We start from the raw sequence: 25410 nt of genomic DNA, 5'->3' as shown, positions 1-25410 counted from the left end.
ATATCATAATTAAATAAATTATATTGTCAATTATTAATTCTAAAATAAAAAAGATTGTAGATAATCACCTTTACATAAACAAATAATTTTCTCATGATAACGTCTTTGAATTTTTGTTTAATTTATGATAATGTTAGTATAGTTTTATTTAAAATTAGTTGGACAAGTAGTAAAACTATTATGTATGAGATTATAAAATATGAAACAAATATATTTAAGATATTGTTACTTTTTCAAATATGAGATAAAATTAGTTTTCTGTTTTTCTTTTTGAGAATTATGTTTTATTAACTTTTAGTTTTTTAAAAATATTAAGTAAGATATAAATTTGATATAATACACATTTTTAATATAAAAATTACAAATGTTACTCATTAGGATTGAGTGCATAGAATTAAAATCTAATTTTATTATCATGTAAATATACAAAGAAATTGTATTGCAAGATGGAGTGTATGAACTCTAAATTCGATTTAAAAAAAAATCAAAAAAAATCAAATTAATATTTTGAATACAACTTAAAATTTAGTATATATATATTTTTCTTATATCCGCGTTAATACGCATGCCTAATCTAGTATTATATATGAGTATCTCCACAAATGATTTTTTCCCCCAAAATTAAGATATATAGTACTTAAATTATCTTAAATAATACAATGGGTTATTTATTTTTTCTCAAATTTTATGAAACGTTAATTTAATTTATTCTTGATTGTTTTGTCTTATTTATAAACAAACGCAAAAAGAGCTTCATGTAGTGTTTTTTTAATTTGTTATTTTTTGAAATTTAGCTTCATGTAGTTGAAGACATATTTTTAATATTCCATAACATACATATTTATTTTGAAAGGAAAAAAAAGACAAAAGTGTAGAATATTGATTTTTATTATCACTCAGTCACGCACAACATAAACACATCTATATACCATATCATATATGAAGCGGACAGACTCAAACATCTTCATAATCATAATAAGAGGCAGATATATGATAAACACTATTGATATTTAATATTATGAAAAGAAATCGACTACATATATGAAGTGTAAACTCGAGAATCAATTAATGTGGCTAATGACCCACGCCCGGGCTAGGGGATGATCCAAGTCGACGGTAAATCTCTGGCGGGTTAACTGGTACCATGTGCTGATCGGAATCATCCGGGGGAGCTGTGTGACCCTTGCCGCTTGGACCCGAGGGTGGTACATTGCCCTTGGGTAGGGCACTAAGAAACAAACCCTTGCTTGTATTGTAAGGAATTAGAACCTTTCTAGCTTCAGAAGATTGCAAGACAAAACTAAGAGTCAAAATAATGAGTAAGAAAACAATCGAAATGGAGATCCTTGGACGAGCCATTTCCTGTTATTGCTTTTATTATAAAATACTAAATATTAATTAGATGAAGCGAGAAAAAGTGTTGGGTGTTTTTTTTGTATTTGGTTTTGCTTTTGTGTGAATGAATATACTTGATCATAGAGTGGATCTATATATAGAGAACGGAGATGGCCGAGGTCAATGGTAATTTATTTGAGTTAGGTACATATGAACTAAATTGGTGAGTAGTTCGTATATATTAATACAGTGATTGTGATTGTAATTTATATGGATCAATTCATAATTGCATATACTGTATATGGAAATATGTATTATTCACTTTATTTACTTGTATTTATATTGTTGGAGAACACTCTTATATACTATCATGATCTTTGTCCAATTTTTTATGTGGATATTGTATCATTAATATGATAGGCAAGAGAATATGTATAATTCACCTGTCTTACTTGTATATATTGTATAATCAATGTGGAATAGTGATTTTTTTTAAATAATTGAAACAGCATTGTGTGCCCTTATAACTCCAAGAACACTAGACAAAAACTCACGTTATATGCTTGTCATCACTATCTCATTAGTAAATATTCGAGCAAAAGATAAATAACATCGTCTCATATTAGAATCCAGCATATTATTTAGCATTAGTATAAAATTAGCAGAATTAAATTTTATTCACGAAACATCATTGAGAAAAAAGAACAATATTTCTTCTTTTTTACTTTCAGTCTTTCACCACTACAAAATGTAAAAATACGAAACCAATTTGTTTGCCATTATATTCAGTTAAATATATATGTCCAATGTCTATCTTCTTAATTGAAATCTTTAACAAAAAAGAAAAAAAAAAAAAGAAAAAGAAAAAAAGTTCATAATTGAGATGTTCCGTAAGAGACAAGAAAACTTAAGAAAGTGCTATTTTCTTCATAGTGCATAGTCGATGAACACTTATTTTCTATGACTCATTATCAGTGTGGTTCATTACTATGACTGCTTTTTGTTGTTGGAGTATTGTGTGTTTAACTGTTTATAGCAAAATTTTATCTATGGCGCACACAATTATATATATATATATATATATGCTTTTAAATCTTACTTTTCATACTTCTTCTTCTCTATTATTGATGGCTTCTAGTGAAAACATAAACCCAAAATGTTTTAGATAATTAATGATACATCAGAGAATTTGGTTGTATATAGCAGATTGAAAATTTTCTTCTATATACATAAAGTACAACTTGTGTTTTCAGATAGCCAGTTTTATTTTTGGTTAGACAGTAGCTCAACAGAGACTGAGATGAGACTTTAACTCCATACATCTGGTCCACAAATTGGGCAGCCTAAGCTCAGCATCTCCATTGCCAGATTGTCAACAAACTTAATTGGTTGTAGATCCATGATCCTTAGACAAGGCAAAGAAACTGAGTCCGGCTATTTAGGCAAGCTAACGCCATAGAGTTTTAAAGGATACCAATCTCTCAAATGATGTGTAAATGGTTGAAGGTATCGTAACTCTGTTAAAAGTTCTGCTTAATGCGTTTATCGACAGCAGGTTCAAAGTATTGTACCCATTTCCAACAAAACTTAGCTTAACTCTCTGTAAGCACAAGTTACTGTTCAAACCTATAAACCAATTGAGAAAATTGACCTTAATTATCATAATCTTTGAAGCCATTGGTCACCAAATCCAATCCAGGCACAGATTGCCAAAAATTTCCTCATCTACGACATAAAAGGCTAGTGTATTGAGTCTTGACCACACCCTCCCTGGGAAGATTGAAAAGTACACACAAAGCAAAGATTCTGGTAATTGGTTAATCATATCTCATTCTCTGACTATATAGTCACCAAAATGTTTCACTTGATTTTCTTATTCTTACAACTCCAAACACCAACAGAGTGTTATAGTAACTTGTAAGGTACTAAGTAGAAACAGGGTCTGTAAATAGAGAGTTCACTTGCGGTGAAAAAAAATAAAAAATAAAAGAAAAGAAAGAAGGGAGTTCACTTAATCGCCTGAGCTTTTTTCTGCCTTGAAAGAAAAGTACATTAAGACTCCTAAGCAGCTCCTGCAACGATTTCCCATTACATAGAACACAAATTGGTCTGAAAAAGCTCAACAAAATTTCCGCGATTACTGGTTAAGTTAAGGACGCAAACAACCCTTGATTTATCTGTAGATCATTGGATACAGAACTGGATAACCTTGTATGCTGGCTCAGTTAATCCATGACGACTTCACACTTGGTAGAACTCCTTGGAACCGATTTAATTTTGTTGATGATGTTACAGAAACTCGCACTTACTGTCAGTTTCTTGAGAGCTGCACCATTCTCCAAAAAAAACTTTGCTAATTTCATCTTACTTGATGTTCCTGTAAGTGGTCTCCCTTCCTTTCGCATGTTTACAGCATATGGAGCCTTCAGGTGAGCAAACTCAAGAGATGATAGGAAACATTGTGGCACAGATGAAAGATCAATCTGCTCTGTCTCCGGAAGCAAATCAAATTCCTGATGATATATAACCAAGGGAAGTTTTGAGTTTTTTTTTGTAAATTATAAATTTTAATGTGATTTACATGAGAGCATAGGTAAAATGAGACGCACCAGGATGACAGAGTGTAGATTTGGGAAGCTCCCAAGGAAGGCTGGCAACATTTCCCACGAAGTTTCTTGGAAGTAAGCATGCAAGTGAGACAAGTTGGAGAATTGAGGTAGCTGTTCAATCTCGCAGTAATCATGAATAACCTGTGCAGCGAGAAAGAAATGAGAACATGAAATCAATGAGATAACGATAAGGTTAATGTTATTAAATCAACCTAGTATATTATATATTACATTTTGAGTCTCAGCAGAGATGGTCATGTCGCTGACTGTAGCTAACCCGGTGAGGAATTTACCAAGCATAGCTATCTTGGAAGAATCATCTGTATCCAATGGCTCATTATATTCCACATTGAAGAGAACATCAATGTCTACCTTTGCAGATGGACCAATACTGTGTATAAAAAAGCTGTCAGATCGGTGATCGCTGAGATTCATATACTCAAGTCTTGGAGCATCAATTGCAACAACATGATCTTGACTTTCATAGCGCTCAGAATCTATTTTGAAGCTTTTCAGTGACTTGGAACGCACACACACAACTTCAAGACAATCATTGGGATCACGGACTATGGTTAACTCTTCTAGAACAGGACAGCTTGATATCAGACTCTCCAGAGTAGAATCAGTATCATACTTGACCATAACTAGATGCATAACCTTGACAGAAGGTAACAAAACAGTCTCGGGACGATTCAAAACGACGCGGTAAAGTCGTAAGTCCACTAAACTCTCACAAGAAAAAAGAGATTGAGGCATCTTAACAATCTCATCGTCATCCACATCACTATGAACATTAAAACGACGAACCCTACGCTTAATCACAGCATCGATCCAAGACTTGAAACGAGAAGCATCGTGCTCATAAACCTCATAGATCAGCTTGAATCTATTCAAGTGCTGCTCATTTTCAGAACCTAGAAACTTATCTAAGAATCTCACGAAAACATCATCCTCAACTGGGAAGTTATTAGAATCCAAATCCAACGCAGGGACATGTAACCAGAGATTTCTCCACCGTTTGGATAAAACGCTGGTGCGAACCGATTCCTTTGTGGAGAGATCGGAGAGAATCTGACATAACAAGGGATCAGGTAAATTGCTGATCCTATCAGAAGAGTTCCTCTGCTTCTCTTTGATAGAGGTTTCACCATCCATGTTTGCTTACTTATATATATATTTGCCTTTGAACTCTGAATTACGGAGAAAGTATAGTCTTTTAAGATTCAATCATATATCAATCACAATTTTTTTTTTTTTTTTTTTTTTTTTGTCAAAGATCAATCACAAATCTATTATAGCTAAAATGCCTAAAAAGTCAACTCAAAATCTCCAGAAAAAAAAAGTGGTCAAACAGTAGTGAAATTTACCTGCAAGTAAAGAGGGGCGGCGGGTCCGAAGAAATCGACGGCAAGAGAGGAAGAAATCGGCGTCAATTCGCCGGGGAAATGGCACAGAGATGGAACTGTTGAGTTCACTTCACAACAATAACTCAGACCAAATAACTGAAAGCAAGGTTTTAAAAGGAGTGCCATAATTAAAGATGAACAATTGTTGGGTTCACTCCTAACATTCTTCACTTTTCATTATTTTAGCCAATACATCTCATAATGCATTTAAAAATCTATTCATTCACCTTCTTATAAAATAAGGAAATAAAATCTGTAAAATTAAAAACTTAAACCGCTTATTTATAAACCCAAACCGATATATAATTTCATTCTAATTGTAAAATCTAAACCCTAACCATCTCATTTGTAAACCCCAACCGATATATAACTTCATTCTAATTATAAAATCTAAACCCTAACAATCTCATTTATAAACCCAAACCGACATATAATTTTATTTTAATGGTAAAATCTAAACTCTAACCACTTCATTTGTAAACCCAAACCGACATATAATTTCGTTTTAATGGTAAAATCTAAACCCTAACCACTTCATTTATAAACCCAAACTGACATATAATTTCATTTTAATTGTAAAATCTAAACCCTAATCATCTCATTTGTAAACCCAAACCGACATTTAATTTTGTTTGAATTGTAAAATCTAAATTCTAATCACCTTATTTGTCAACCCAAACCTATACATTATTTTATTCTATAATTGTAAAATCTAAATCAAACCAATATTTAACTTTCCTTAAAAAAATTATACATAATATGTTTCTTTAATTTGTTTTGCTTTTTAATATAATTTTGATTTATTCTTTTAAATAAAATAATGTATAGAAAATTATGATCGGTTGAAAAGGAAGAAGTGAACAACAAGGTTAGTGAACCTAAGTATTTTCCATTAAAGATTATGTTGATTACTACTTGTATAGTTTTAAAACCTACTCGCTCACATGACACTAGCCTTAACGGGTAAAACTGTAAAAAGCCTTGACAGATCTAACTCACAAGTCACTACAATCACCAACGCGCACAGATAGATCAACGGACAAGATATAAGATTACAATCACAGACTGTCACCGCTAGTCGCTTTAACTCTTTTCCAATTTCTTCGCGTTATTTCAAATCTCGGTTTTACACCTTTCTCTTTCCACTGCGTCTCTCTCTCTCTCTCTCTTTAGTTCTCAGATTAATTAATCGCTGAGGAGAAGCGCCACCACCTGAGACGGCGGAGAGATGGCAGGGTACAGAGTGGAAGATGACTACGATTACCTCTTCAAAGTTGTTCTTATTGGCGATTCTGGAGTCGGGAAATCGAATCTCCTTTCCAGATTCACCAAAAACGAGTTCAACCTCGAGTCTAAATCCACCATTGGCGTCGAGTTCGCTACTCGTACCTTAAAAGTCGATGGTAAGGTTATCAAAGCTCAAATTTGGGATACTGCTGGTCAGGAGAGGTTCGTTCGTTCTTCTTCTTCTCCGCCTCTTCACTTCCTTCCTTCTTCGTCTTTGATTTGTATGTAAATCGGCCGTCAAGCTAGATCTTGGTAATTTACTTTTGAGTACATTGCAATTAGAAGCCACTTTCACGGAGGAGATCACTCTTAGCTCATTTGCTTACATACTTAGGTTCTCGATCTAACAGTGCCTTTTTAATCGAGTTTCCACAGATCTATATCGTTCTGGTTACTTTTACAGTGGGACGCTAGCTTTTGTCTGACTTGATCTGAAGTCATTATACTGTATCGAAATTGAGCTCTTTAAGCCCAATCTATATGTGCTATCAAAATAGTTATTTAGAGTGAATGAAAGCTTAAGATGAAGCTTATCTTCTATAGGTCGGGTGTGGTGACTATGCATTGTCTGATTCATTCATTCACTGGCTTCTATGCTTGTTTTTAGTTTTTTTGTCCCTTTTTGAGTAGAGAATGTGCTCAACAGTCTCTGCGTTGACTTTGTTCTTCTGAAAACGGTTGACTGCATTTGACCACCATTGAAAGATAGAATATGGAGGTAGCTAATAATGTAGATTAAAAAAACTCCCTTCTTCTGGAAATACATCTTTGATTTGACTCAATAGGACCATGATTGCTTGAATTGGATCTTTAATTGGATGGACTACTATCAAGAACTCGTGATTCTTTCTGGTCAATGATCACTAGAATCAGAAACGCTTCCATAGACTATCGTTAGAATGTACCGCAAAGAACTTGCTCTCGTTGCTTGCTGAGTTGCCTCCTTTGAAACGATTATTTTGCTGTCTTCTTTGACCTGCCAATTTGGTTATCACTTTTGGCAAAACTGTTGGATGTCAGATTAGTATAACACATCCTTTACAGCTTGATAAATACATTTCAGGATAGTGAAACATAAAAAGCTTATAAGTATTTTCTTCCCTAACACCTTTGCTCTTTTTATCACTGATTCTCGCAAACAATTTTTAAGACTCAGTTTAATTCTTATCATCAGGTACCGTGCCATCACTAGCGCATACTACCGTGGAGCTGTGGGTGCACTCCTAGTATATGACGTAACCCGCCGTGCAACATTTGAGAACGTAGACCGGTGGTTAAAGGAGCTCAAGAACCACACAGATCCAAACATAGTAGTGATGCTGGTTGGTAACAAATCCGATCTCCGCCACTTACTTGCTGTTCCTACAGAAGACGGGAAATCCTACGCGGAACAAGAATCGCTCTGCTTCATGGAAACATCTGCCCTTGAAGCTACCAATGTCGAGGACGCATTTGCAGAGGTGCTGACACAGATCTATCGCATCACAAGCAAGAAGCAAGTAGAAGCTGGTGAAGATGGGAACGCCTCTGTCCCAAAAGGTGAGAAAATTGAAGTTAAAAACGATGTCTCTGCTCTGAAGAAACTCGGGTGCTGCTCAAATTAAACCCGGCTTTTTTTTTCTTCTTACTGTTGAGAGAGAATTATAACCCCCCCCCCCCCCCCCCCCCCCCCATGGTCCATTGTTTGATTATGTCCTTGTTTTGTAATACTATCGACATTTATATGAGTTTTAGACTATACACTACTACATAATGTTTATTTAACTTCATATCAAGAATTGTTGGTGAACCAGTTTCAATGTACATCAGTTATCTAAAGGACCACCGCTTTTGACACAGGATCATGGGTTTGTAAGCTGCCATTGCCTGTAATGGAACAATGGCAAAACGTTCATGCTGCTGCAACATTGAACTTTTCGGCTTGATTTTTAAAATAAAGAACAGATTCTCATTTGACTCTGAGAATGAATAAACTCAAGATTGTAGGGGAAAAGCAAGATAAGATGGTGCATTTTTACCGTCCGTGTGTAGAGAACACTCGAGCAATTTGAAAGAAGCTAGTTTCTTTTGGTTGACTGTTGTTGTTGAGCAAAGATGTGATGAAAATCATAAAACCATAACTTCAGAACCGGGTCGGGTTGCGTTATGTTGTCCGGGTTTAGGTCTCATTTTGTCACAGAACTACAAAACGACAACGTTTGAAGCAACTCTTTAGAAAAAAAAGACTCGGAAGCTCAGAGAGAAGAGAGCAGAGAAGAAGAGAAAGCCATAAGAAGAAATGATGGAGGAAGGTCCACCAGCTCCGAAGATCCTAAGAATGGTCTACTTCGTCGGCGCCGGATGTAAGTTCTCTCTTTTTTGCTTCATATACCCAACAGTTTCTCATGAGACTGATTGTAAAATGTCGCAGTTCTATGTACTTTCGCGATCAATAAATGGCGTGAGATGGAGAGAAACGCGATTCTGAAGCAGGAGGAGCAAAAGAATCAACAACAAGGCGGTGTAGGTTTATTGCATCAATCGCCTACAGATTCGATTCACAAAGCTATGAAATGATCATCGCTCGTCCTCCTTCTTTTCTTGTGATTTTGTTTCTTGATCTTGCGATTTTGGTACTGTTGTTGACTTTAAAACTTTGGATCTTTTTCACTCTCCAGTGGAAGAAAGATTGAAATTGCCTCTGTGTATCTTGTTTTTTTTTTTTTTTTTTTTTTAATGAACCCTAGAAATCTGATGGCTAATACTCATACACAGTGGTTTTTACTTAGTGCTCAATGTAATGATTGTTAGCTTTTGTTAGCTCATTGGCTCAATTGTCTCAGTTTGATCAGAGGGTTTCCAAAATTTCAATGCATTCCCCAATTTTGGATGTCATCAACACACACATCATTACCAAAATCCAAAGGAGGTGGAGTTCTTGACGATCGATTTATTTACCCAAATTGTTAACGAATCTTTCAGGCGGCGGTCTCTCCGTCTCCGTCGCGAGATCTGTTCGATCTACTCGTCTTTACGGTGGACCTTTCCAAACAGCCCAATGGACCCAAACCCAGTTCCATCGGGCCCATCAACCCTCTACTGGGAAATACCTAATTGCAAACCACCTTGCTTACTAGAATAGAAAGCTCTAATTTTTTTCCCCACCAAAAAAAAAGCTTTACAATATCTGGAGATCCAACTAGAGATTTGTGATGGATCATTCATTGCATTTTTTTTTTTAACAATGTCAAATAATTTTAAACAGTTCAAAAAAATCCAAATCGATTACTAGTAAATAAACAAAAAGTATCCAAAAAGACAATATATGTAAAGATGATACAATCTGGTTTACTAAAAAAAACTAAACACTAATATTTCATGTAACCAATGGAAGTCTTAACATCTTTGATAAGTGTTCCTAATAAAGGAGCAAGCAAACACTTATTAGTCTTCTCTTTAAAGAAGAACCCTAAACACTTGCAATCGCCATCGCACTTCTTCTTGCAATCACTAACCGTAGTTGGCCCTTCACCATCATCAACATAAGGACCATTAAAATGCTCCACGCCAACAATCTTATAATAGTTTACGCTTTTACCCTTACCCCCACAAAACCGCGTCGTTTTAATCGGTGGCGAGCACTTCTCGCTCCAACCGATCAAGCCCTTAGGCGTAGGACACGCGACGCACATCCCGTCGTCGCAGTAACCAAATTCACCGCACCATGACGGTAGTCCGCAACGTCGGACGAAGTAAGTCGAGAAGAAAGCGAAAGTTTCTTCCCATTTTAGATACGTAGCCCTTTCGAAGTAAGTGAAAGCTTTGAGGCTTCCGTCTGAGCCAAGTCTTAGAAACGACGTCGTCCCATCGTAGTTAATCTTGTTAAGGATTATCGTCACGGCGTTTCCGATCTTCCTTACCTGTAGCAACCGTCGCCGTTTGTTCCCTGGATTCTCATCGGCAGAGCCTAACTTCAAGACAATCTCGTAAGCGGACGGAACAGTTACGTTGTCTATTTCCCTTGTAACGTCAAAAGTGACGGAACCGTTGAAGTCTCTCTCCGTCCATCCTCCGTAAGCAAGAGACTTACCAGTCTTGTTAACGTACATGGTTAAACCTTTGTTGTCGAGAACCATAGTGTAAGGACCGTCTGAGCCGTCGGTATCGGATTTACGGCTCACGAGTTTGTTGACTCGGACGGTTCTAAGAGACTGACCGGTGAGAAGAGTGTCGGTTGGGTGGTCGAAGCTCTGCCAAACGAACCCGCCGTTCTTGTCGTGTAGTACGAGGTTACCATTAGGTATGAGACGGAGACCTGTTACGCCTTTGTTAACGGTATTTGTCTGCCATTTGACCCGACCGTTAGACTCCGCGAGGACCAGGTTTCCGTCGCGGTTAAGAGAGAGAGTGGATTTTTCTCCCACAGGGTTGTTTCGATTGGCGTCCCAAACCCAACGCATGAGAGATTCGTCTTTTGGGTGACCAGCTCGGATGGCTAAGATATATGCGTTTGGAGTAGTATTGTAGAAAAATAGTTGGAAAGGACCTGAAGAGAAAATATTACTCTGGCTTTCGGTATGAATGATTCTATAGTTAGCGTTGTATTCGGTGATGTAATCCCCGAACTCGCCTTGGTTTATGATCTTGAATGTTTTGTTGGAAGGGACTTGGGCTACTATAGTCCGAGTAGTGGACATTAGAAGTAGGGTTAGGAAGAAATTAAGTGGAGACATTACTTAGTTTGTTATTTTCTTTGGTAATGAAAGTCTAATGATTGTGTTGTGTTTAGAACTCAAATGTTGGATGCGTGTATATATATATATATATGTGTGTATTTCATTATTGAGGGTAAAGGGTGATCTAGAGTTTTTGTTTTTATAGTAGTCTTTATTTGACTAGTTCGAGTTGAATGGTAACACTTGGGTTCACCTAATGATTACTGTGAGGATTGGATAAGGACTATATGCAAGTAGTGGGAATTTTCGAATAATTTCATACAACTTTATAAGATCTGGTCGCTGACGCGTGTACAAACAGATGGCTACGGGACGCAAGAAGAAAATGTGACCCAATTGGATGGTCCTTGCTCATCATTGTGAGTTGTAAATGGTATGAGGCTATGAGCCTTGGTTGAGGAGATTTAATTACGAGTAAAAAAATACTTGGAGATGTATACAGTCCGATTAAAATTAGTATATAACAAGACAATTAGTACAAACCCCTGTGAAAATAAGCGAGAAAACAGTTCTCAGTTGACATCTTTCTATTTGTGGTGATCGTTTGTAATTATATAAATTCCTTTTTAATGATTAGTTACTGTTGGGGTTGTCACATAATTTAAGATAGTGTCACATAATTTAATACCTCACCTGGAAAACCATAAATCCAATAGAGCTTTAAGAGTCGACATCTTCAAGTTAAAACTTATTTGACATCTTTATCTCAACGCAGTTCAAGTTGATGAATAATTAATGAATAACGATACTGTATATTATTAGATGGATCAGTGTGTACGGAGATCTAATTATATGTCTTCTTTTTATATACTTTTCAATTACTACCTAAACTAGTTATTGACTTCGGAACCATTTTTATTTAGTATAAACGTGGGTGAACGGTGAACCATTAGAGCTTCTCCAACGGGGGGATTTAGCACGCCTCTTATGTTATAATTGGACAAAAAATAAATCAAAAACATAGAAAAGAATAAAGGCAGTTCTAATTTCGGATCAATAAAAGGTGCCTCTTATTGATACGTGTCAGCGTCTAGTTTGTTGATGTTTTAATACTTAAAAAAAAAATTTATATCGACTCATTTTCTTCTTCCTTCTCTCTCTTACCCGATAATATCTCTGCAAGGCGAGATCGACCTTCTCTGCTTAATTTGAGGAGATGGATAGTTATCTGAGGTGATCGGACGTTTTATCATCATCTCTACCGTTGCCGAGTGTCAATGTCGACTGTGGTGCAGCTAATCGGCCAGTCGATTCATGGAAAACGGTGAGTCTCCTTCACCAAACTTGGGTAATTCACTGAACTCTTTATTATGAGTGAGACTATAGATTTTGTCTTCTGGGTCTTCTTCATCTGAGTAATTTTAAATTAGTTATCAATTGGATTGTAATCTAGTTGATTGATTTTACTGTCGATACTATCAAAGTTGAAGCCTTTCTAACTTATAAAATCAGGGTTCTCTTGTGTCTCGCTATAGATAAGCGAAGATAGTGCTGGTGGATCGAGGTTCTGGGTAATTAGGTTTCGTGATTAAAAGTTTGTTACTTGTTTCTATTTAATTGGGAGTTACTGTGAATGACTTTTGTGGGTTTTTGTGTAATGCAGTGAGAGCTAACTTTGAGTTTTTAAAGAAACTTGGTGTTGATTGGTGGTGTTTCCATGACAGAGATATAGCACCTGATGGCAGTACACTTGAGGTAATAACTCCAGCTTCTTACATTGTGTGATTGAAACTACAGTTGGCTTTATTGCTTTGTGTTAAAGACCGTATATGATATTTGGTCCTTGGACCTTGTAATTCTTTTGCAGCTTGCATCTTTGTTTTGCTCTTGTTGGCCTAATGTTGACTTGTTCTATAACCTGTTTATTCTCATTTATCTGCAGGACTCTAACAGAAACTTGGAGTTACGCTGCTGCTCAAGTGAAGAAGGCAATGGAGGTGACACATTACTTGGGCGGTGAAAACTACCTTTTCTGGGGTGGCCGTGAAGGTTATCAGACGCTCTTGAACACTGACATGGGAAAAGAGCTTAATCATCTTGTAAGTAGCTCAAAAACTATAAGAAATGTATTGACTACTCCATAGTGATCTAGTAATGCATCTGAGTTCTTGTGATGGGTGTATAATTTATTTATCTCAACTCATTAAAAATGTGATCACTGATCAGTTTCTCTCAACCTTCTTGTGATCAGTTTGGTCAGGGAGACCATGGTAGACTTGTGATCAGTTTGGTCGGGTAAACAAATGGCAACAACTAGAGAATTCAAGCAAGATGATTTGATTAAGCATATATGGCAAAAGTTTGGCACAAATTCAAGATTACAACTAATCTATTATCACATTTATGATTTGTATTCCTATTTTTACTATGCTTTTATAATTTGTAAGTTTAAAACTTAATGTTTAAAAATTTATGAAATGCTGTTATTTCTCATTTTTATACAATTTAAAATATTTAAACATTCAAAGTAATTATGTTTTACTTAAATTATTTTCATTTCATAAATAATATTTTTGACAAATATTTTTTTTTTTCAAAATTAAGAATCTCAATAAGAGCTTCACCATTGGAGGAGCAAAATTTTAATTACTCTTTCACAAATTCTTATTTTCAAAAAGTACAAAATATATTCTTAAAAAATTTAAAAACCTCAAAATAACATCCTCACCATTGGTGAAGCTCTTATGTACGTTATACAAACACAGCTTATAATTTGCTTGTCTCCCCAACCTCAAAATCATCATCCACCACACGACGATAATGATCTTTAAAATTTGTAGTGCGAAGCCCGAGTAATATAGTCTAACGCACCCCCAGCCACATGTACGATGTCGTATAGTACGGCTTAAGAAATTACTCAAATTGCCAAAGAATATAAACATTCAGACTTTAAGTAAGTCAAGCCAGTTTGACTACTTTATTTCTTGCATTATAAATACATCCGTTTGATTCCCTTTGTTTCCATCCAAAAACAGAGAAGAAAAAAAAAATGACATTAGCATCAAAATTACTTACTCTTCTTTCTCTTTTTCTTCTGATCTCGCTTGTCCGATCACAAGTTCCTCCGTTGGAGCAATTCCGATTCCTAAACAACGGCGACTTCGGGGAATCCACGGTGGAGTACGGCGCAAGTTACAGAGATTTAGGTGTAATCCGTAACCAATTTCGTCTATGTTTCTTCAACACCACGCCAAACGAATTCACACTCGGTATCGGGATGGGAACAGGAAGATCTGATTCCATCATTCGTTGGGTATGGCAGGCTAACCCGCAAAATCCAGTCCAAGAAGAGGCTTCTCTTTCGTTCGGACCGGAGGGAAACCTCGTCCTGGCCCAACCGAATGGAAAAGTAGTCTGGCAGACTAAGACGGAAAATAAAGGTGTTATAGGCTTAACGATGAATGAAAATGGCAATCTTGTGTTGTTTAATGATGGAGGATGGCCAGTGTGGCAGAGCTTTGATTTCCCTACTGATACGCTCTTGGTCGTTCAGTCTCTTACTCTCGATGGCCTGAACAAACTCGTCAGCCGCAACAACAGGTTTAGTCTTATCTTAGAGCCCGACCGACTCGTTCTAAGCCATTCAATCCCTAAGAGCAACAACAAATCCGTTTTGTATTATGCTATAGAAGGTCGCTTTATTCCAACCGCCACGCTTTACGCCGCTAAAGACCAAGGGACCGCGACTCAATTAGGCCTAGCCATACCGGGGCTTAGGCCTGAGTTTCCTTATAAACATGTTCTGGCGAGGCCTAGATTCAACGCGTCACAAAGTTTCCTCAGGCTTGACGCTGATGGAAATCTTAGGATCTACACTTTTGATTTCAAGGTCACTTTTCTTCCATGGGAAGTAACGTTCGAGCTTTTCAACCACGACAACAACGAGTGTATGTCACCGTCGAAGTGTGGAGAGTTTGGGATTTGTGAGAATAATCAGTGTGTGGCTCCGTTGGAGGTGGGCTTACAGGGCTGGAGTAAGGCTTGTAAGCCTAAGAAGGTGAAGAGTTGTGATCCGAAGACGTTTCATTATTATAGACTAGGAGGTGTTGACCATTTCATGACTAAGTACAACGCTGCTCTTGCGGTTGGAGAGAGTAAATGTCGTGGTTCGTGTAGTCGAGACTGCAAATGCCTGGGATTTTTTTACGATAAGAGTAGCTCCAAATGTTGGATTGGTTTTGAGCTTGGGACTTTAGTCAAAGTGTCTGATTCTAGAAAAGTGGCTTATATCAAAACCCCTAACGTTTGATCAGTAACGAGCGTTAAATCTATGTCAACTATGAAGTAAGTCGGTGTACAGTGTACTCTTATAAACCAAAATTGAATGTTGTTATGATTAATTAAGCCTCTATATCCAAGTATCCAACAGAGAACTATCAACTATTCTCATCTAACAAATATTTTAACCAAAATATTGTGCTTCTTAGTTACTTAGCATAAATTAAACATGTAAAGTCTCCAAATACAGAATTAGTATGCAAACTAGCATGATGATAGTAATCGTATTCGTATATAGTAGTTTAATAGACGTAAACTCGTTTTCTTCCTAGGTTTGAACATGAAATGTTCGTAGATTTCTTCTTCATCTCTTTATCGGACCATCTCCACTCTCCAGTTTGGTTGGGTTTTTTTTTCTACTTTATTTCTAGTGTGGTAGTCTTTTTACGCGTGTAGTCGAAAAGGTGAAAACATAACGGGCTTAAGAAGGCCCATTAAATGAAAGACAATTTTTTTTTTTTTTTTTTTTTTTTTTTTTTTTATCATTCTATTTAGGGTTAAAAAGCCTTCTTTTTTTTCTCAAAAATCTTAAATGTACCACAGTGACCCTCTAATTTCGATACGATACTTTTTAACTTTGTCACTAATCCTTTTTTCATTGCTTGCTTCGTCGAGAAGGGAAAGAAGCTAACTTCGTTCTGCAATCTCCATTGTTCACCAAAGCTCTCGATGGATCTAACGACGACGCGCCAGAGGCGTCCACTTCTCTCTGATTCATCTTCTTCTTCTTCTTCTACCAATTCTTACTCGAAGACCGATAAGCCCGGCCGATCTAACGGCGGCGATGCGGAGGATCCTGGTCTCCGGTGGTTCTTGCCGTTTATAGCTCTATGTTATCTTCGTTACATGAGCGCGACTTCTAACATCATTCATGACTGCGATGAAGTGTTCAATTACTGGGAGCCTCTCCATTATCTTCTCTACAAGTCGGGGTTTCAGACCTGGGAATACAGGTTTGCTCTTCCGCTACATTTTTACTCTTCTTATGCGTTATTCTATAATGCGCATTCACGTATTAGAAGACGCGATGCTAGCTCGAGTGAGTGTGTCACTTGAGCTGTTGTTCTATGTGTATGAATCTGTAATAGCTTGGGAAATTATCTCTACAGTTAGTTCGAATTTGCAATCTGAAATGTGAAATTTGTTTTCGACGGAATCGTTCTTAGTGTTTCGAGCTTTGCTTTTAGAGTGTATCCTGCTTTTTTTTCAAAAGGAAACAAGTGTGGCTGGGTTCTCCTTGCTTATTAGTATCTGATGCTTTGAATTCAGATAGCTTAAATCGCTATATTACTATCTGATGCTTGTCCTCCATCTAATGAAAATTGAATTTATTTTCTGTCTATCAATATCTTTGTAACTTGAGTTTTTATATGAAAACATAATTATGGGACTGATTACTTCTTTTTTTGTGTTTGTGTATGTGTGTTTTGCAGTTCTAACTTTGCTCTTCGATCCTACTTATACATTCTATTCCATGAACTGGCTGGACGGCCTGCTTCTTGGTGGTTTGGTGACGAGAAGGTAAGCAATGCAAACTTACTGAAGTACATTCTAATTCGTATATATAACTGCATATCTCTTATCCAATTTTTTTCTACCATTTTGGGTAGGTTAGAGTCTTCTATGCAGTAAGACTCTTCCTCGGACTGGTTTCTGCAGTTTCAGACACTGTCCTGGTTGTTGCGCTCTCCAGAAAGTACGGGAAACGTATTGCTACATATGCAGTTGCGATGCTTTGCTTAACCAGTGGCTGCTTCTTTGCTAGCACCAGTGAGTGTTTTGTTTAGTGTTGATTTCTTACACTTTCTTAAGCTCTTATATTTCTTTGTTTATATAGGCTTTCCAAGATATTCTTGCATCTGATAAAAATTCTTGCATCATATATCATTTTTCTTCTGCCTTGGTGCGAATTTGGCATTATGTTTTGGTTTCTTACTAATTCATGTTTCCCTAAATTGGATAGGTTTCCTCCCCAGTTCATTCTCCATGTACGCTATTAGCCTCTCATCTGGTTTACTACTTTTCGAGAAGTATGCCATGGCTGTTGCAGTTTCGGTTGTCGGGGTGATTCTTGGCTGGCCATTCTCTATCTTGGCTTTTTTACCTGTCGTTATTTACTCTCTGGTTAAGAGATTCAAGCAAGCATTCATCTCTGGCGCTGTCACCTCTATTTTTATCCTAGTAAGTTTACACCAATTGTAGGTGCTTCGTCTGTGTGGATTATATGGGAATTATTGCATGTTGCTGACTTTCATTTGCATCTGGAACTAAAAGTTACTTTTTTCTGAATACTTTTGTCTCCTTTCCAGGGACTCTCAGTACTTGTGGATTACTATTATTACAAGAGATGGACATCGTCGGTTTTGAATCTTTTGATATACAATGTGTTAGGGGGTGGAGAGAGCCATCTCTATGGAACTGAAGGACCATTATTTTATATAAGAAATGGATTCAACAACTTCAACTTCTGTTTCATCTTGGCAATATTGTTTGTCGCAATATATCCTGTTATCAGAAAAAAGTATGACCATGGCCTGCTAGTTGTGATTTCGCCAATGTATATTTGGCTGGCGTTCATGTCACTTCAGCCCCACAAAGAAGAAAGGTGACTTTCTTTATCTTTCATCTTGTATTTCTTGGAGCAGTTATTTGGTGGCTTCTAGATCTTGAGGAATCTGATTTTCTGATACTTAAATCACGGAATCCAGCAAACAATGTTTTTGATTTTCAATTAATTGCTGCAGATTCCTATATCCTATATACCCTCTTATATGTGTCTCTGCTTCTGCTGTTATCGAGAACATCCCTGAACTTTTCCGGGAAAAGTATAGCTCACGTGAAAGTTTTCTGGTGACAGTAAGTTCTACTTACTTACAACATATCTGTCTCTGATTTATTCCTTTTCATAAATTGAAATGTCCGATACTCACATTTCTTTTTAATATGTAGATAACCAAGTATCTCCGACCTGTGATTCTGGGTGTTATCTTATGTGCTTCACATTCTCGCACATTTGCTCTGATTAATGGCTATTCCGCTCCCTTAGAGGTCTACAAACTACTGGAGCACCAGGATGATGCAGGACCAGGTATATTTATTTCGAACATGACTCTTTGATCGTTAGGATGCAAATACGAGTGAAAGACCACATCTCACTTTTACTTCAAAGAATAGGAATTTGCCATCGGACTTAGAGGAATGAAGTTCTTTTGTCAAAAGTTTTCTGATCACTGATGAGTTCTTGGTTGTTGGTATATCAGGTTCTGTTCTATGTGTGGGAAGTGAATGGCATCGATACCCATCATCGTTTTTTGTGCCTGACTACATTAGCGAAGTACGGTGGATCGATGATGGATTCCGTGGTCTTCTTCCATTCCCATTTAACAGTACACTTGGAGGCACTGCAGCATCACCTCCATACTTCAACAACAAGAACCAAGCGTCTGAAGAACAATATGTAAAAACTCAACACTCTTTTTCCAATGAAACCCTTCCAAACTTCTTGAATCATAAAGTCGAGCATCGCTTAATTATCCCCATCTTTTGTTTTCAGTTAAAGAACATCGAAACATGTACATTCCTGATTGAGTTGCAGCTTAGCAGACCATATCAATATCGAGGCAGCGACTTATCTACATGGGAGGTATAAGAAAAAAACCATTTTCCTGAAACAAAATCAAATCTTTAAATCTCACTTACCTCATCTCCGCTTGTTTTTTTTTTAATGCTCTTTTTTTCAGGCTATTGCGGTGTTACCTTATTTGGACAGAGAGCTATCGCCAGCTAAGTATAGATCGTTTTTCATCCCGCACATGTGGCAGGATAAAAATGTGTTTGGCAAGTACGTCGCACTTAGAAGAGTCCCAAAATAAATAAACACGAATCCTTAAACTCTGTAGACTTGTTTGTAGCTTTTAACTCAGTTCATTGGCCAGTTTTGAGCGAGATATAAGAACTAATATAACTGATTGGTATCGGCTTCTAAATTCTCACGTTCACGGTTGTAGTCGTAAACTTTTGAGGTACAAACGGTCGGAAGGACATGAAAGATTTTGTTTATAATACTCTTGCTCTTCAAAGTCTGTATCTTTTATTTGTCCTTTTTGGTATTGCGGATTCCAGTTTCGACTATTAAGAAAAAGAGATTAAAACGAGAAGACTATGGAGAGGACTAGATATTTCTGTCATCTTGAGTTAGCGTTCGACCAACGCATTTGTAAAAGGCACGAAAAGAACAAAACAAATATGAAAGGCACTGACGAACAAAGGTTATCTTTAAAAAAATTATTGAACTAAAAAAGGTTTTTTTATAATATCGTCGTTTGTTATATAATAGCGTCATTATGTTACCATCCAACCGAGTTCAATAGTGCATGTCGTTATGTTAACAAAACAAACAACGGATTTTCCGAAATGATTTTTAAGAAAATATATCATACTATTCTTCTCACCATAATCATTGATATTAGACGTCCTTAATCATGATTTAAAATAAGAAATTATAAGAAAAATAGTAGTATATATTAGAATTTTGATTTTCACAAATGAATTATGTGATGTTTCCTTATATATTTTTGGTCAGACATATTAATCATAAATTTTATTTTCCGAAAAGAAAAAGATAAAAAAAAAAAATAGAATTAAAAGCATCAAAGGGAGGGGCACGAAACGAGAGACAACGAAGCGTACTCGATTAATCATCACCTCACCTCCTTTGCTAAGCTTCGTTCTCTCTCTCTCTCTCTCTCTCTCTCTTTCTCTCTCAAAAACCCTAATTGCTCCTCCTGTGATCGATCGAATCCGATAGCCCGAGATTATGGCCAATAGTAATCTTCCCCGAAGAATCATCAAGGTACGTTTTCCCCCGATCCTCTGTTCAATCCTCCGATCCCTAGATTTCATTTTTGGGGATTTGTAAATCCGAAATCAGACGAAGGAACCTCTCTCTGCCTTATTACTAGTTCAGTATAATTTGGGATACGAAGAATTTTTGATAGCTTTGTTTGATTTTTATCTCCCATCTACGTTTCTGCAACTTATGTGATCTGACTCTTTACTTTTTTTCTTTCTCCGATCTGATAGGAAACTCAACGTTTACTTAGTGAACCTGGTAAGTTCATCAATTTTTTTGAGTTTTACAGTCGATTTGAGCTGAGTCAGTTGGTTTTGGTTGCTGGAAATTATGGATTTTAATGGATGTAAACTCGATCGACCTTTTTTTGTATGCAGCTCCTGGGATAAGTGCGTCTCCATCAGAGGAAAATATGCGCTACTTCAATGTTATGATTCTTGGTCCTACTCAATCTCCTTATGAAGGTACTTAATTTGTTTTCATCTCTTAAGGTGCTTTTTTTGATTGCATGCTAATGGAAATGTCACTGCCTTGATCTTTAATAATACAAACAGATATGTCTGTTTAGGTACTAGAGTTTCTATTGATCTTATAGATTGCTGGTGTTTGGGATTTGTGGTGGTATGAATAATGATTAGTCTATAAGCTACCTTTCCTTTGATTTCATGTTTTACACAGTTGGTTTAACTAGCATCATATTTCTATCAGATTGATGTTTACCAAATCATTTTGTTTGGTTTCGAATTTCGCAGGAGGAGTTTTCAAGTTGGAGCTCTTTTTGCCTGAAGAATATCCTATGGCAGCTCCCAAGGTAAGTTGCTTCAACTCTTGTGAGTTTTTTCGTTTTCATTTCACGTTTCTGATCTTTTCGATGCATTTATTACATTTCCTGGGTTTAGTTGAGTAGAATTAGTGTAGCCCCACATCGTGTTAAATGTAAATGGCTATTCAGGATTGGTTTTAAGATTCTCTTTACTCTTAATATTTGGATTTTATACCAAATGGGTTTTTATTAGATTGATGATTCTGGTTCCAAATATATTTTCACGTTTAGCATGAGACAAGGTACCCGTAGTGTTTACATCTGATATAAAAGTTTGTGGGCCTTATTGATGATATTATTTGAAACACAGGTTAGGTTTCTCACCAAGATATACCATCCTAACATCGACAAGGTCTGTTGTGAAATCTTTCCTTTTCTTCTCTTAAATAGCAATATCATTAACCAAACACATGGTCTTTGATCCCTATGAAATGTTTTTTGTTTGCTTTTTATCATGTATATGTAGCTTGGAAGAATCTGTCTTGACATACTGAAAGACAAGTGGAGCCCTGCACTACAAATACGAACTGTGCTCTTGAGGTATGAAAATTTTCTATAGATTCTTCTCTTATACGAAACCAAAGACATTTATTGCAACTAACATTAGTTATTGACTTATTATGGTTCTCCAATAGTATTCAAGCGCTTCTAAGTGCACCCAACCCAGATGATCCACTGTCTGAGAACATAGCTAAGCATTGGAAAAGTAATGAAGCAGAAGCTGTGGAAACAGGTGATAACTTAAAAACTCAATAAGTTATATAACAAAACATAGTCCTCTCCTCTTTAAATCTGGTAATCTCATATCAATGTGAACACATGCAGCTAAGGAATGGACTCGTCTTTACGCAAGTGGTGCTTGAATGAAGATTGCAAATGGAGAAAGATCATTGTCATTTAAATAACATTATATATGGTGAAACTCTATCTCAAGGTTTTATCTGAATCCTTTTTTCTGAAAAAAAAAAAACAGGGGAAAAGATTTGTACTCTCTGAATTTGTATAACTAGGGGAATTTAAGACTTGTTTACCCGTATTTGCCGTCTAACTTTCTTCAAATGTGCTTGGCTTGATGATCTTTGCTTGTGTCAAAAATTCTCTATGTTACTTAAAAGCAATCCAGATAATCAGACTTGACAGGTTGTTGATGAAGGTAAATTTGATGAATAATGTAGAATGTTATTATTACAGGTGTATGAGATGTCTACTTTAAATGAAGAAGTTTATTTTGGTCAAAATGTGAAACAAAAAAAAGAAGTGGTAAAAAGTAGTCACAGACGAATGAGATTTTCATAGTTTGTAAAAATGGCATTATCAGAAACTTGACTCGTCAGTTGATGGACGCCTCAAGAAGTACCTCATACTATTAACAAGAACCTACAAAACCAAATGTGCTTTCATTTCAGTAAAATCATTTCGACCCAATAAGAGAAAAGCCTAATTATAAAAATTTTACCTGCTGGAGAGGCTGGATTAGGGCTTTGTTTCTGTAGCTTACATGGAACTTTACCTTAGCCAACAAACCCTATTTGTTTCGCATACAACAATAAGAACCAACATGAGAAGAAGAGCTAAAGAGGGATATTATAAGGTTTAGTGTTTAAAACTTAAGATTGTTAATTACCTCAGTATCGAATTCTCCAGACTCGACAGCGACGCTGATATCTGTAATGATCTTCACCAGCTCAACTAATAGTCCAGGTCTATCCGCTGTTTCTATGAAGAGTAAACTGCATCCTCAACAAAATAGTTACGTATCAATGATAAGATCATATAGTATTATAAAAAATATATGCATTTCGATGGATAAATGAAGATATGGAGCTAGAGTTGTGGATAAGGTATGGGTTTTTGTTTAACCTGCGGTCTGGTCCATCATCTTCAATGCTTATATGTGTTGCTATGTCCACATCGATCTGATAATAAACACAAACAGACAAAATGAATTATGGGACTAACTTCGAAGTTGCGTGCTTCATCCCTTCTTACATCAAAAGTGAATACTATAATAAAGATTTAATACTTGTACTCTACATTGACCCGCCAAATCAAAACATGTTGATTATAATTAGTTAAGTCTTTGTTATCTCTATTCTTATATCTTAGCTGTACATGACCGGGAAGAGGAAGAGCAATTAATGTTAGATGATAAAGTTACATACAAACAACATCACATTTTAAGGATTTGTTTACCGGTTCAGTTGGAGGAAGAACACCAAAAGCTGCTCCCATAGCCAATTGAGAACTTGATTCCTGATCCAAATCATCCAGAAGAGTTGAGAAACTATTTAACATAGGAAATTAAAAAAGAGAGTATATTAGGATACACGTAACTTACAGGATGAAACTCAAGCAAATTGTTTATGACAGTGAGACGAATAGCCTCAAGCAGTTCAGGGTCTTCTACTTTTCTGCCACTATCCCTGTTCAGAACAATAGAGTCAGCACAAAACTCAATTCCAAAGTCAACTCTCTCTTAAAAAGTCAAAGTAACAACATTAACGATCTAAACAACTCTTAAAGCTCAGAAAACTCTTTGATGATATGAAAAGACATACGCTTTAGTAATGGCAAACTTGTTGTGCTTGCCGGAAGAATCGAGGTAAACATTTGCCTTGACGACATTCAAGCCCAAGTTCTTGAGCGCATTCATCTGGATCAAAGTTTGATCATATCAAGAAGCAATCAAAACTCGCAAATAAAAAAGGGAGTTAAAAGAAGACGGAGTAATTTACAGTGTCAAGAAGAGCACCAAGACGGTCACCAAAGGTAACTTCAAGAACGGTAGCATCAGGGTCAGAATCTTGGTCGATAATGACAACTGGAGTTGGAACTTTATCAGAATCAGCCGCACTTCCATCTTGCTTTCCATTCTTCTGAATCAAGAAAACAATAATAAAAACTTGAGAGTCTATTTATTAGATTCTTATTAGTGTCATCTTGTGTAAATCCAAATTCATTTCCATATACCTCCACAGCAGTAGCATTTGATGCTCGAGTCTTCAAATTGGATAATCTGGAACACAAAACACAACAGAAATATACAGCAGAGAGAAACAAAGATCATCTTCAACCCAATCCAAAAGATACAACTAGATTTCAGAAACAAAGTAGTAGTAATTACAAACTTGATTGGTTATATATATATAACCAATGGATTGAATTGAAAAAGATACCTTAATCGCTGATCGAGATTGACAAGAGATTTATGAACAAAACCAAACGTAATTGTTCTTCTAGGACTGGGAGCAAAGCAGAGAGCTCGAGAGGTAGAAGCATCAGTGAAGCAAAGAGCAGAACCAGAAGCAGAGGCCATAGCAGCAGCCATAGCTGATATCCCAAAAGTAAAAAAGAGGAAAACGTTAGAGAGGAGTAGTAGTGAAGAAGACGATGAAGAAGAAGGAGAAGAGCCTCTGGACAGTTCTCGTGTTATCCGCCATGAAAGGATAATAAAAGGATATGGGAGACACACTTACTCACACACACACACACACACAAATTGTCTTGTTATTATCTTCAACGTTAGATCGCCATTTCTCTTGCTTTCCTTTTCTTTGTTTTCTTTCTTTCCCCCACTTATTATTAAAAATTTGGTCTTTCTTTTTTTTTTGCTTATTCATTTTTGACAATTCGACAAATTTCGTTATTTTATTGGCCCCAATTTTATCGGATGTGACATTCTATTGGCTCTTCCTTTAAAGTCTTTTACTTTACCGCGTAGTTAAATAAATTAGATGACGTTAAAGTTTTTAAAACTATAGTATTAGTTTGACCCCAAGAAAAGAAATGCTTGTTTGCTAGTTGGCTACCTAACTATATATTACCAAAGTTGAAAAAAATAATCGTGGGAGCAAAACCATAAGTTTAATAATAAGTATGATTTTTACTGGTTATTAAAAACAAATGACTTTGTATTATATTATACAAAATAGTTTTCTCATACCTTATACTATATCAGATATCAATAAACTAAATATTCGTTTATTGATTAGAAAAACTAACGATAGTTCTATATAAAAAAAAAAATTATAGCTGGCAAAAAGAAAATAAATTACAAACAAGAAGGTTAAATAGATACGTGACGTAATAATCATATCAGGAAATG

General features: G+C 36.2%; 7 protein-coding genes, 2 long non-coding RNA genes and 2 pseudogenes across 20 annotated transcripts; 6 read left to right on the top strand and 5 right to left on the bottom strand.

The window, feature by feature from the left end:
* Positions 1–870: 870 nt before the first annotated feature.
* LOC109131387 (precursor of CEP13 pseudogene) lies at positions 871–1443 on the bottom strand (annotated as a pseudogene).
* Positions 1444–3148: 1705 nt separating this feature from the next.
* On the bottom strand, positions 3149–5555 carry LOC104775799 (F-box/FBD/LRR-repeat protein At1g16930-like). 2 transcript variants are annotated; one of them, XM_010499731.2, is made up of 4 exons: positions 5312–5555; positions 4176–5015; positions 3945–4085; positions 3149–3848 (listed from the first exon to the last, which is right to left on the bottom strand). In XM_010499731.2, exons 1-4 carry the CDS (start codon positions 5474–5476, stop codon positions 3561–3563), a joined length of 1434 nt encoding a protein of 477 aa, XP_010498033.1. In that variant the 5' UTR covers positions 5477–5555; the 3' UTR covers positions 3149–3560. The 2 variants fall into 2 exon arrangements, with proteins under 2 accessions (XP_010498033.1, XP_010498034.1); XM_010499732.2 differs by having other exon boundaries at positions 4176–5134; positions 5312–5553.
* Positions 5556–6371: 816 nt separating this feature from the next.
* Positions 6372–8455, top strand: LOC104775798 (ras-related protein RABA1b). The gene is made up of 2 exons (XM_010499730.3): positions 6372–6799; positions 7812–8455. The coding sequence occupies exons 1-2, from the start codon at positions 6579–6581 to the stop codon at positions 8239–8241; spliced, it is 651 nt and encodes a 216-aa protein (XP_010498032.1). The 5' UTR covers positions 6372–6578; the 3' UTR covers positions 8242–8455.
* Positions 7633–9369, bottom strand: LOC147946655 (uncharacterized). Its single transcript, XR_015589511.1, has 2 exons — positions 8656–9369; positions 7633–8503 (listed from the first exon to the last, which is right to left on the bottom strand). It is a non-coding gene; the product is annotated as an uncharacterized LOC147946655 (long non-coding RNA).
* Positions 8821–9436, top strand: LOC104775797 (uncharacterized). The gene is made up of 2 exons (XM_010499729.3): positions 8821–8979; positions 9048–9436. The coding sequence occupies exons 1-2, from the start codon at positions 8916–8918 to the stop codon at positions 9191–9193; spliced, it is 210 nt and encodes a 69-aa protein (XP_010498031.1). The 5' UTR covers positions 8821–8915; the 3' UTR covers positions 9194–9436.
* Positions 9437–9879: 443 nt separating this feature from the next.
* Positions 9880–11828, bottom strand: LOC104775796 (EP1-like glycoprotein 2). The gene has a single exon (XM_010499728.3). It carries the CDS (start codon positions 11347–11349, stop codon positions 9985–9987), a length of 1365 nt encoding a protein of 454 aa, XP_010498030.2. The 5' UTR covers positions 11350–11828; the 3' UTR covers positions 9880–9984.
* Positions 11829–12249: 421 nt separating this feature from the next.
* Positions 12250–13813, top strand: LOC104775795 (uncharacterized). 3 transcript variants are annotated; one of them, XR_015589759.1, is made up of 5 exons: positions 12381–12616; positions 12805–12863; positions 12956–13047; positions 13235–13391; positions 13544–13813. It is a non-coding gene; the product is annotated as an uncharacterized LOC104775795 (long non-coding RNA). The 3 variants fall into 3 exon arrangements; XR_015589756.1 differs by lacking the exon at positions 12805–12863 and having other exon boundaries at positions 12250–12616; XR_015589757.1 differs by lacking the exon at positions 12805–12863 and having other exon boundaries at positions 12381–12640.
* A 508-nt stretch (positions 13814–14321) lies between these two features.
* Positions 14322–15696, top strand: LOC104775792 (EP1-like glycoprotein 4 pseudogene; annotated as a pseudogene). Its single transcript, XR_015586761.1, has one exon. The product of XR_015586761.1 is annotated as an EP1-like glycoprotein 4 pseudogene (transcript).
* A 455-nt stretch (positions 15697–16151) lies between these two features.
* On the top strand, positions 16152–19709 carry LOC104775791 (alpha-1,2-mannosyltransferase ALG9). The gene is made up of 10 exons (XM_010499719.2): positions 16152–16583; positions 17064–17151; positions 17241–17400; positions 17594–17811; positions 17940–18235; positions 18375–18486; positions 18580–18718; positions 18891–19087; positions 19184–19273; positions 19371–19709. The coding sequence occupies exons 1-10, from the start codon at positions 16300–16302 to the stop codon at positions 19500–19502; spliced, it is 1716 nt and encodes a 571-aa protein (XP_010498021.1). The 5' UTR covers positions 16152–16299; the 3' UTR covers positions 19503–19709.
* Positions 19710–19973: 264 nt separating this feature from the next.
* LOC104775790 (ubiquitin-conjugating enzyme E2 36) lies at positions 19974–22383 on the top strand. The gene is made up of 8 exons (XM_010499718.3): positions 19974–20482; positions 20713–20740; positions 20860–20946; positions 21235–21293; positions 21616–21657; positions 21772–21845; positions 21941–22038; positions 22131–22383. The coding sequence occupies exons 1-8, from the start codon at positions 20447–20449 to the stop codon at positions 22166–22168; spliced, it is 462 nt and encodes a 153-aa protein (XP_010498020.1). The 5' UTR covers positions 19974–20446; the 3' UTR covers positions 22169–22383.
* Positions 22384–22449: 66 nt separating this feature from the next.
* Positions 22450–24929, bottom strand: LOC104775789 (ACT domain-containing protein ACR11). 8 transcript variants are annotated; one of them, XM_010499717.3, is made up of 11 exons: positions 24782–24929; positions 24482–24635; positions 24276–24321; positions 24041–24181; positions 23864–23958; positions 23644–23728; positions 23499–23558; positions 23166–23221; positions 22930–23035; positions 22762–22830; positions 22450–22682 (listed from the first exon to the last, which is right to left on the bottom strand). In XM_010499717.3, the coding sequence occupies exons 2-11, from the start codon at positions 24631–24633 to the stop codon at positions 22620–22622; spliced, it is 873 nt and encodes a 290-aa protein (XP_010498019.2). In that variant the 5' UTR covers positions 24634–24635; positions 24782–24929; the 3' UTR covers positions 22450–22619. The 8 variants fall into 8 exon arrangements, with proteins under 8 accessions (XP_010498019.2, XP_019099038.2, XP_087356433.1 ...); XM_019243493.2 differs by having other exon boundaries at positions 24794–24925; XM_087500307.1 differs by having other exon boundaries at positions 24041–24178; positions 24782–24923.
* Between the last annotated feature and the right edge of the window lie 481 nt (positions 24930–25410).

The sequence above is a fragment of the Camelina sativa genome, chromosome 3 (assembly GCF_030686135.1).
Source record: "Camelina sativa cultivar CO46 ecotype springtype chromosome 3, ASM3068613v1".
Taxonomy (NCBI): domain Eukaryota; kingdom Viridiplantae; phylum Streptophyta; class Magnoliopsida; order Brassicales; family Brassicaceae; genus Camelina; species Camelina sativa.
Note: the sequence above shows the minus strand (reverse complement) of the source record. Positions and strands in the feature narration are given on the sequence as shown.

Bases quoted from the DNA above. Each gene is read 5' to 3' on its own strand.
- LOC104775799 (XM_010499731.2), bottom strand. From the start codon at position 5,476: ATGGCACTCCTTTTAAAACCTTGCTTTCAGTTATTTGGTCTGAGTTAT. The intron at 4,086-4,175 runs GTAATATATAAT...CTCGCTGCACAG, and splicing joins TCTCTGCTGAGACTCAAAAT to GTTATTCATGATTACTGCGA. The intron at 3,849-3,944 runs GTGCGTCTCATT...ATATATCATCAG, and splicing joins ATCTACACTCTGTCATCCTG to GAATTTGATTTGCTTCCGGA.
- LOC104775798 (XM_010499730.3), top strand. From the start codon at position 6,579: ATGGCAGGGTACAGAGTGGAAGATGACTACGATTACCTCTTCAAAGTT. The intron at 6,800-7,811 runs GTTCGTTCGTTC...TCTTATCATCAG, and splicing joins GATACTGCTGGTCAGGAGAG to GTACCGTGCCATCACTAGCG.
- LOC104775797 (XM_010499729.3), top strand. From the start codon at position 8,916: ATGATGGAGGAAGGTCCACCAGCTCCGAAGATCCTAAGAATGGTCTAC. The intron at 8,980-9,047 runs GTAAGTTCTCTC...AAAATGTCGCAG, and splicing joins CTACTTCGTCGGCGCCGGAT to TTCTATGTACTTTCGCGATC.
- LOC104775796 (XM_010499728.3), bottom strand. From the start codon at position 11,349: ATGTCTCCACTTAATTTCTTCCTAACCCTACTTCTAATGTCCACTACT.
- LOC104775791 (XM_010499719.2), top strand. From the start codon at position 16,300: ATGGATCTAACGACGACGCGCCAGAGGCGTCCACTTCTCTCTGATTCA. The intron at 17,152-17,240 runs GTAAGCAATGCA...CATTTTGGGTAG, and splicing joins GGTGGTTTGGTGACGAGAAG to GTTAGAGTCTTCTATGCAGT. The intron at 17,401-17,593 runs GTGAGTGTTTTG...TAAATTGGATAG, and splicing joins CTGCTTCTTTGCTAGCACCA to GTTTCCTCCCCAGTTCATTC.
- LOC104775790 (XM_010499718.3), top strand. From the start codon at position 20,447: ATGGCCAATAGTAATCTTCCCCGAAGAATCATCAAG. The intron at 21,294-21,615 runs GTAAGTTGCTTC...TTTGAAACACAG, and splicing joins ATCCTATGGCAGCTCCCAAG to GTTAGGTTTCTCACCAAGAT. The intron at 21,846-21,940 runs GTATGAAAATTT...GTTCTCCAATAG, and splicing joins ATACGAACTGTGCTCTTGAG to TATTCAAGCGCTTCTAAGTG.
- LOC104775789 (XM_010499717.3), bottom strand. From the start codon at position 24,633: ATGGCTGCTGCTATGGCCTCTGCTTCTGGTTCTGCTCTTTGCTTCACT. The intron at 23,222-23,498 runs GTAAACAAATCC...GTTTATTATCAG, and splicing joins TTCTTCCTCCAACTGAACCG to ATCGATGTGGACATAGCAAC. The intron at 22,683-22,761 runs GTAAAATTTTTA...TTGGTTTTGTAG, and splicing joins TAATCCAGCCTCTCCAGCAG to GTTCTTGTTAATAGTATGAG.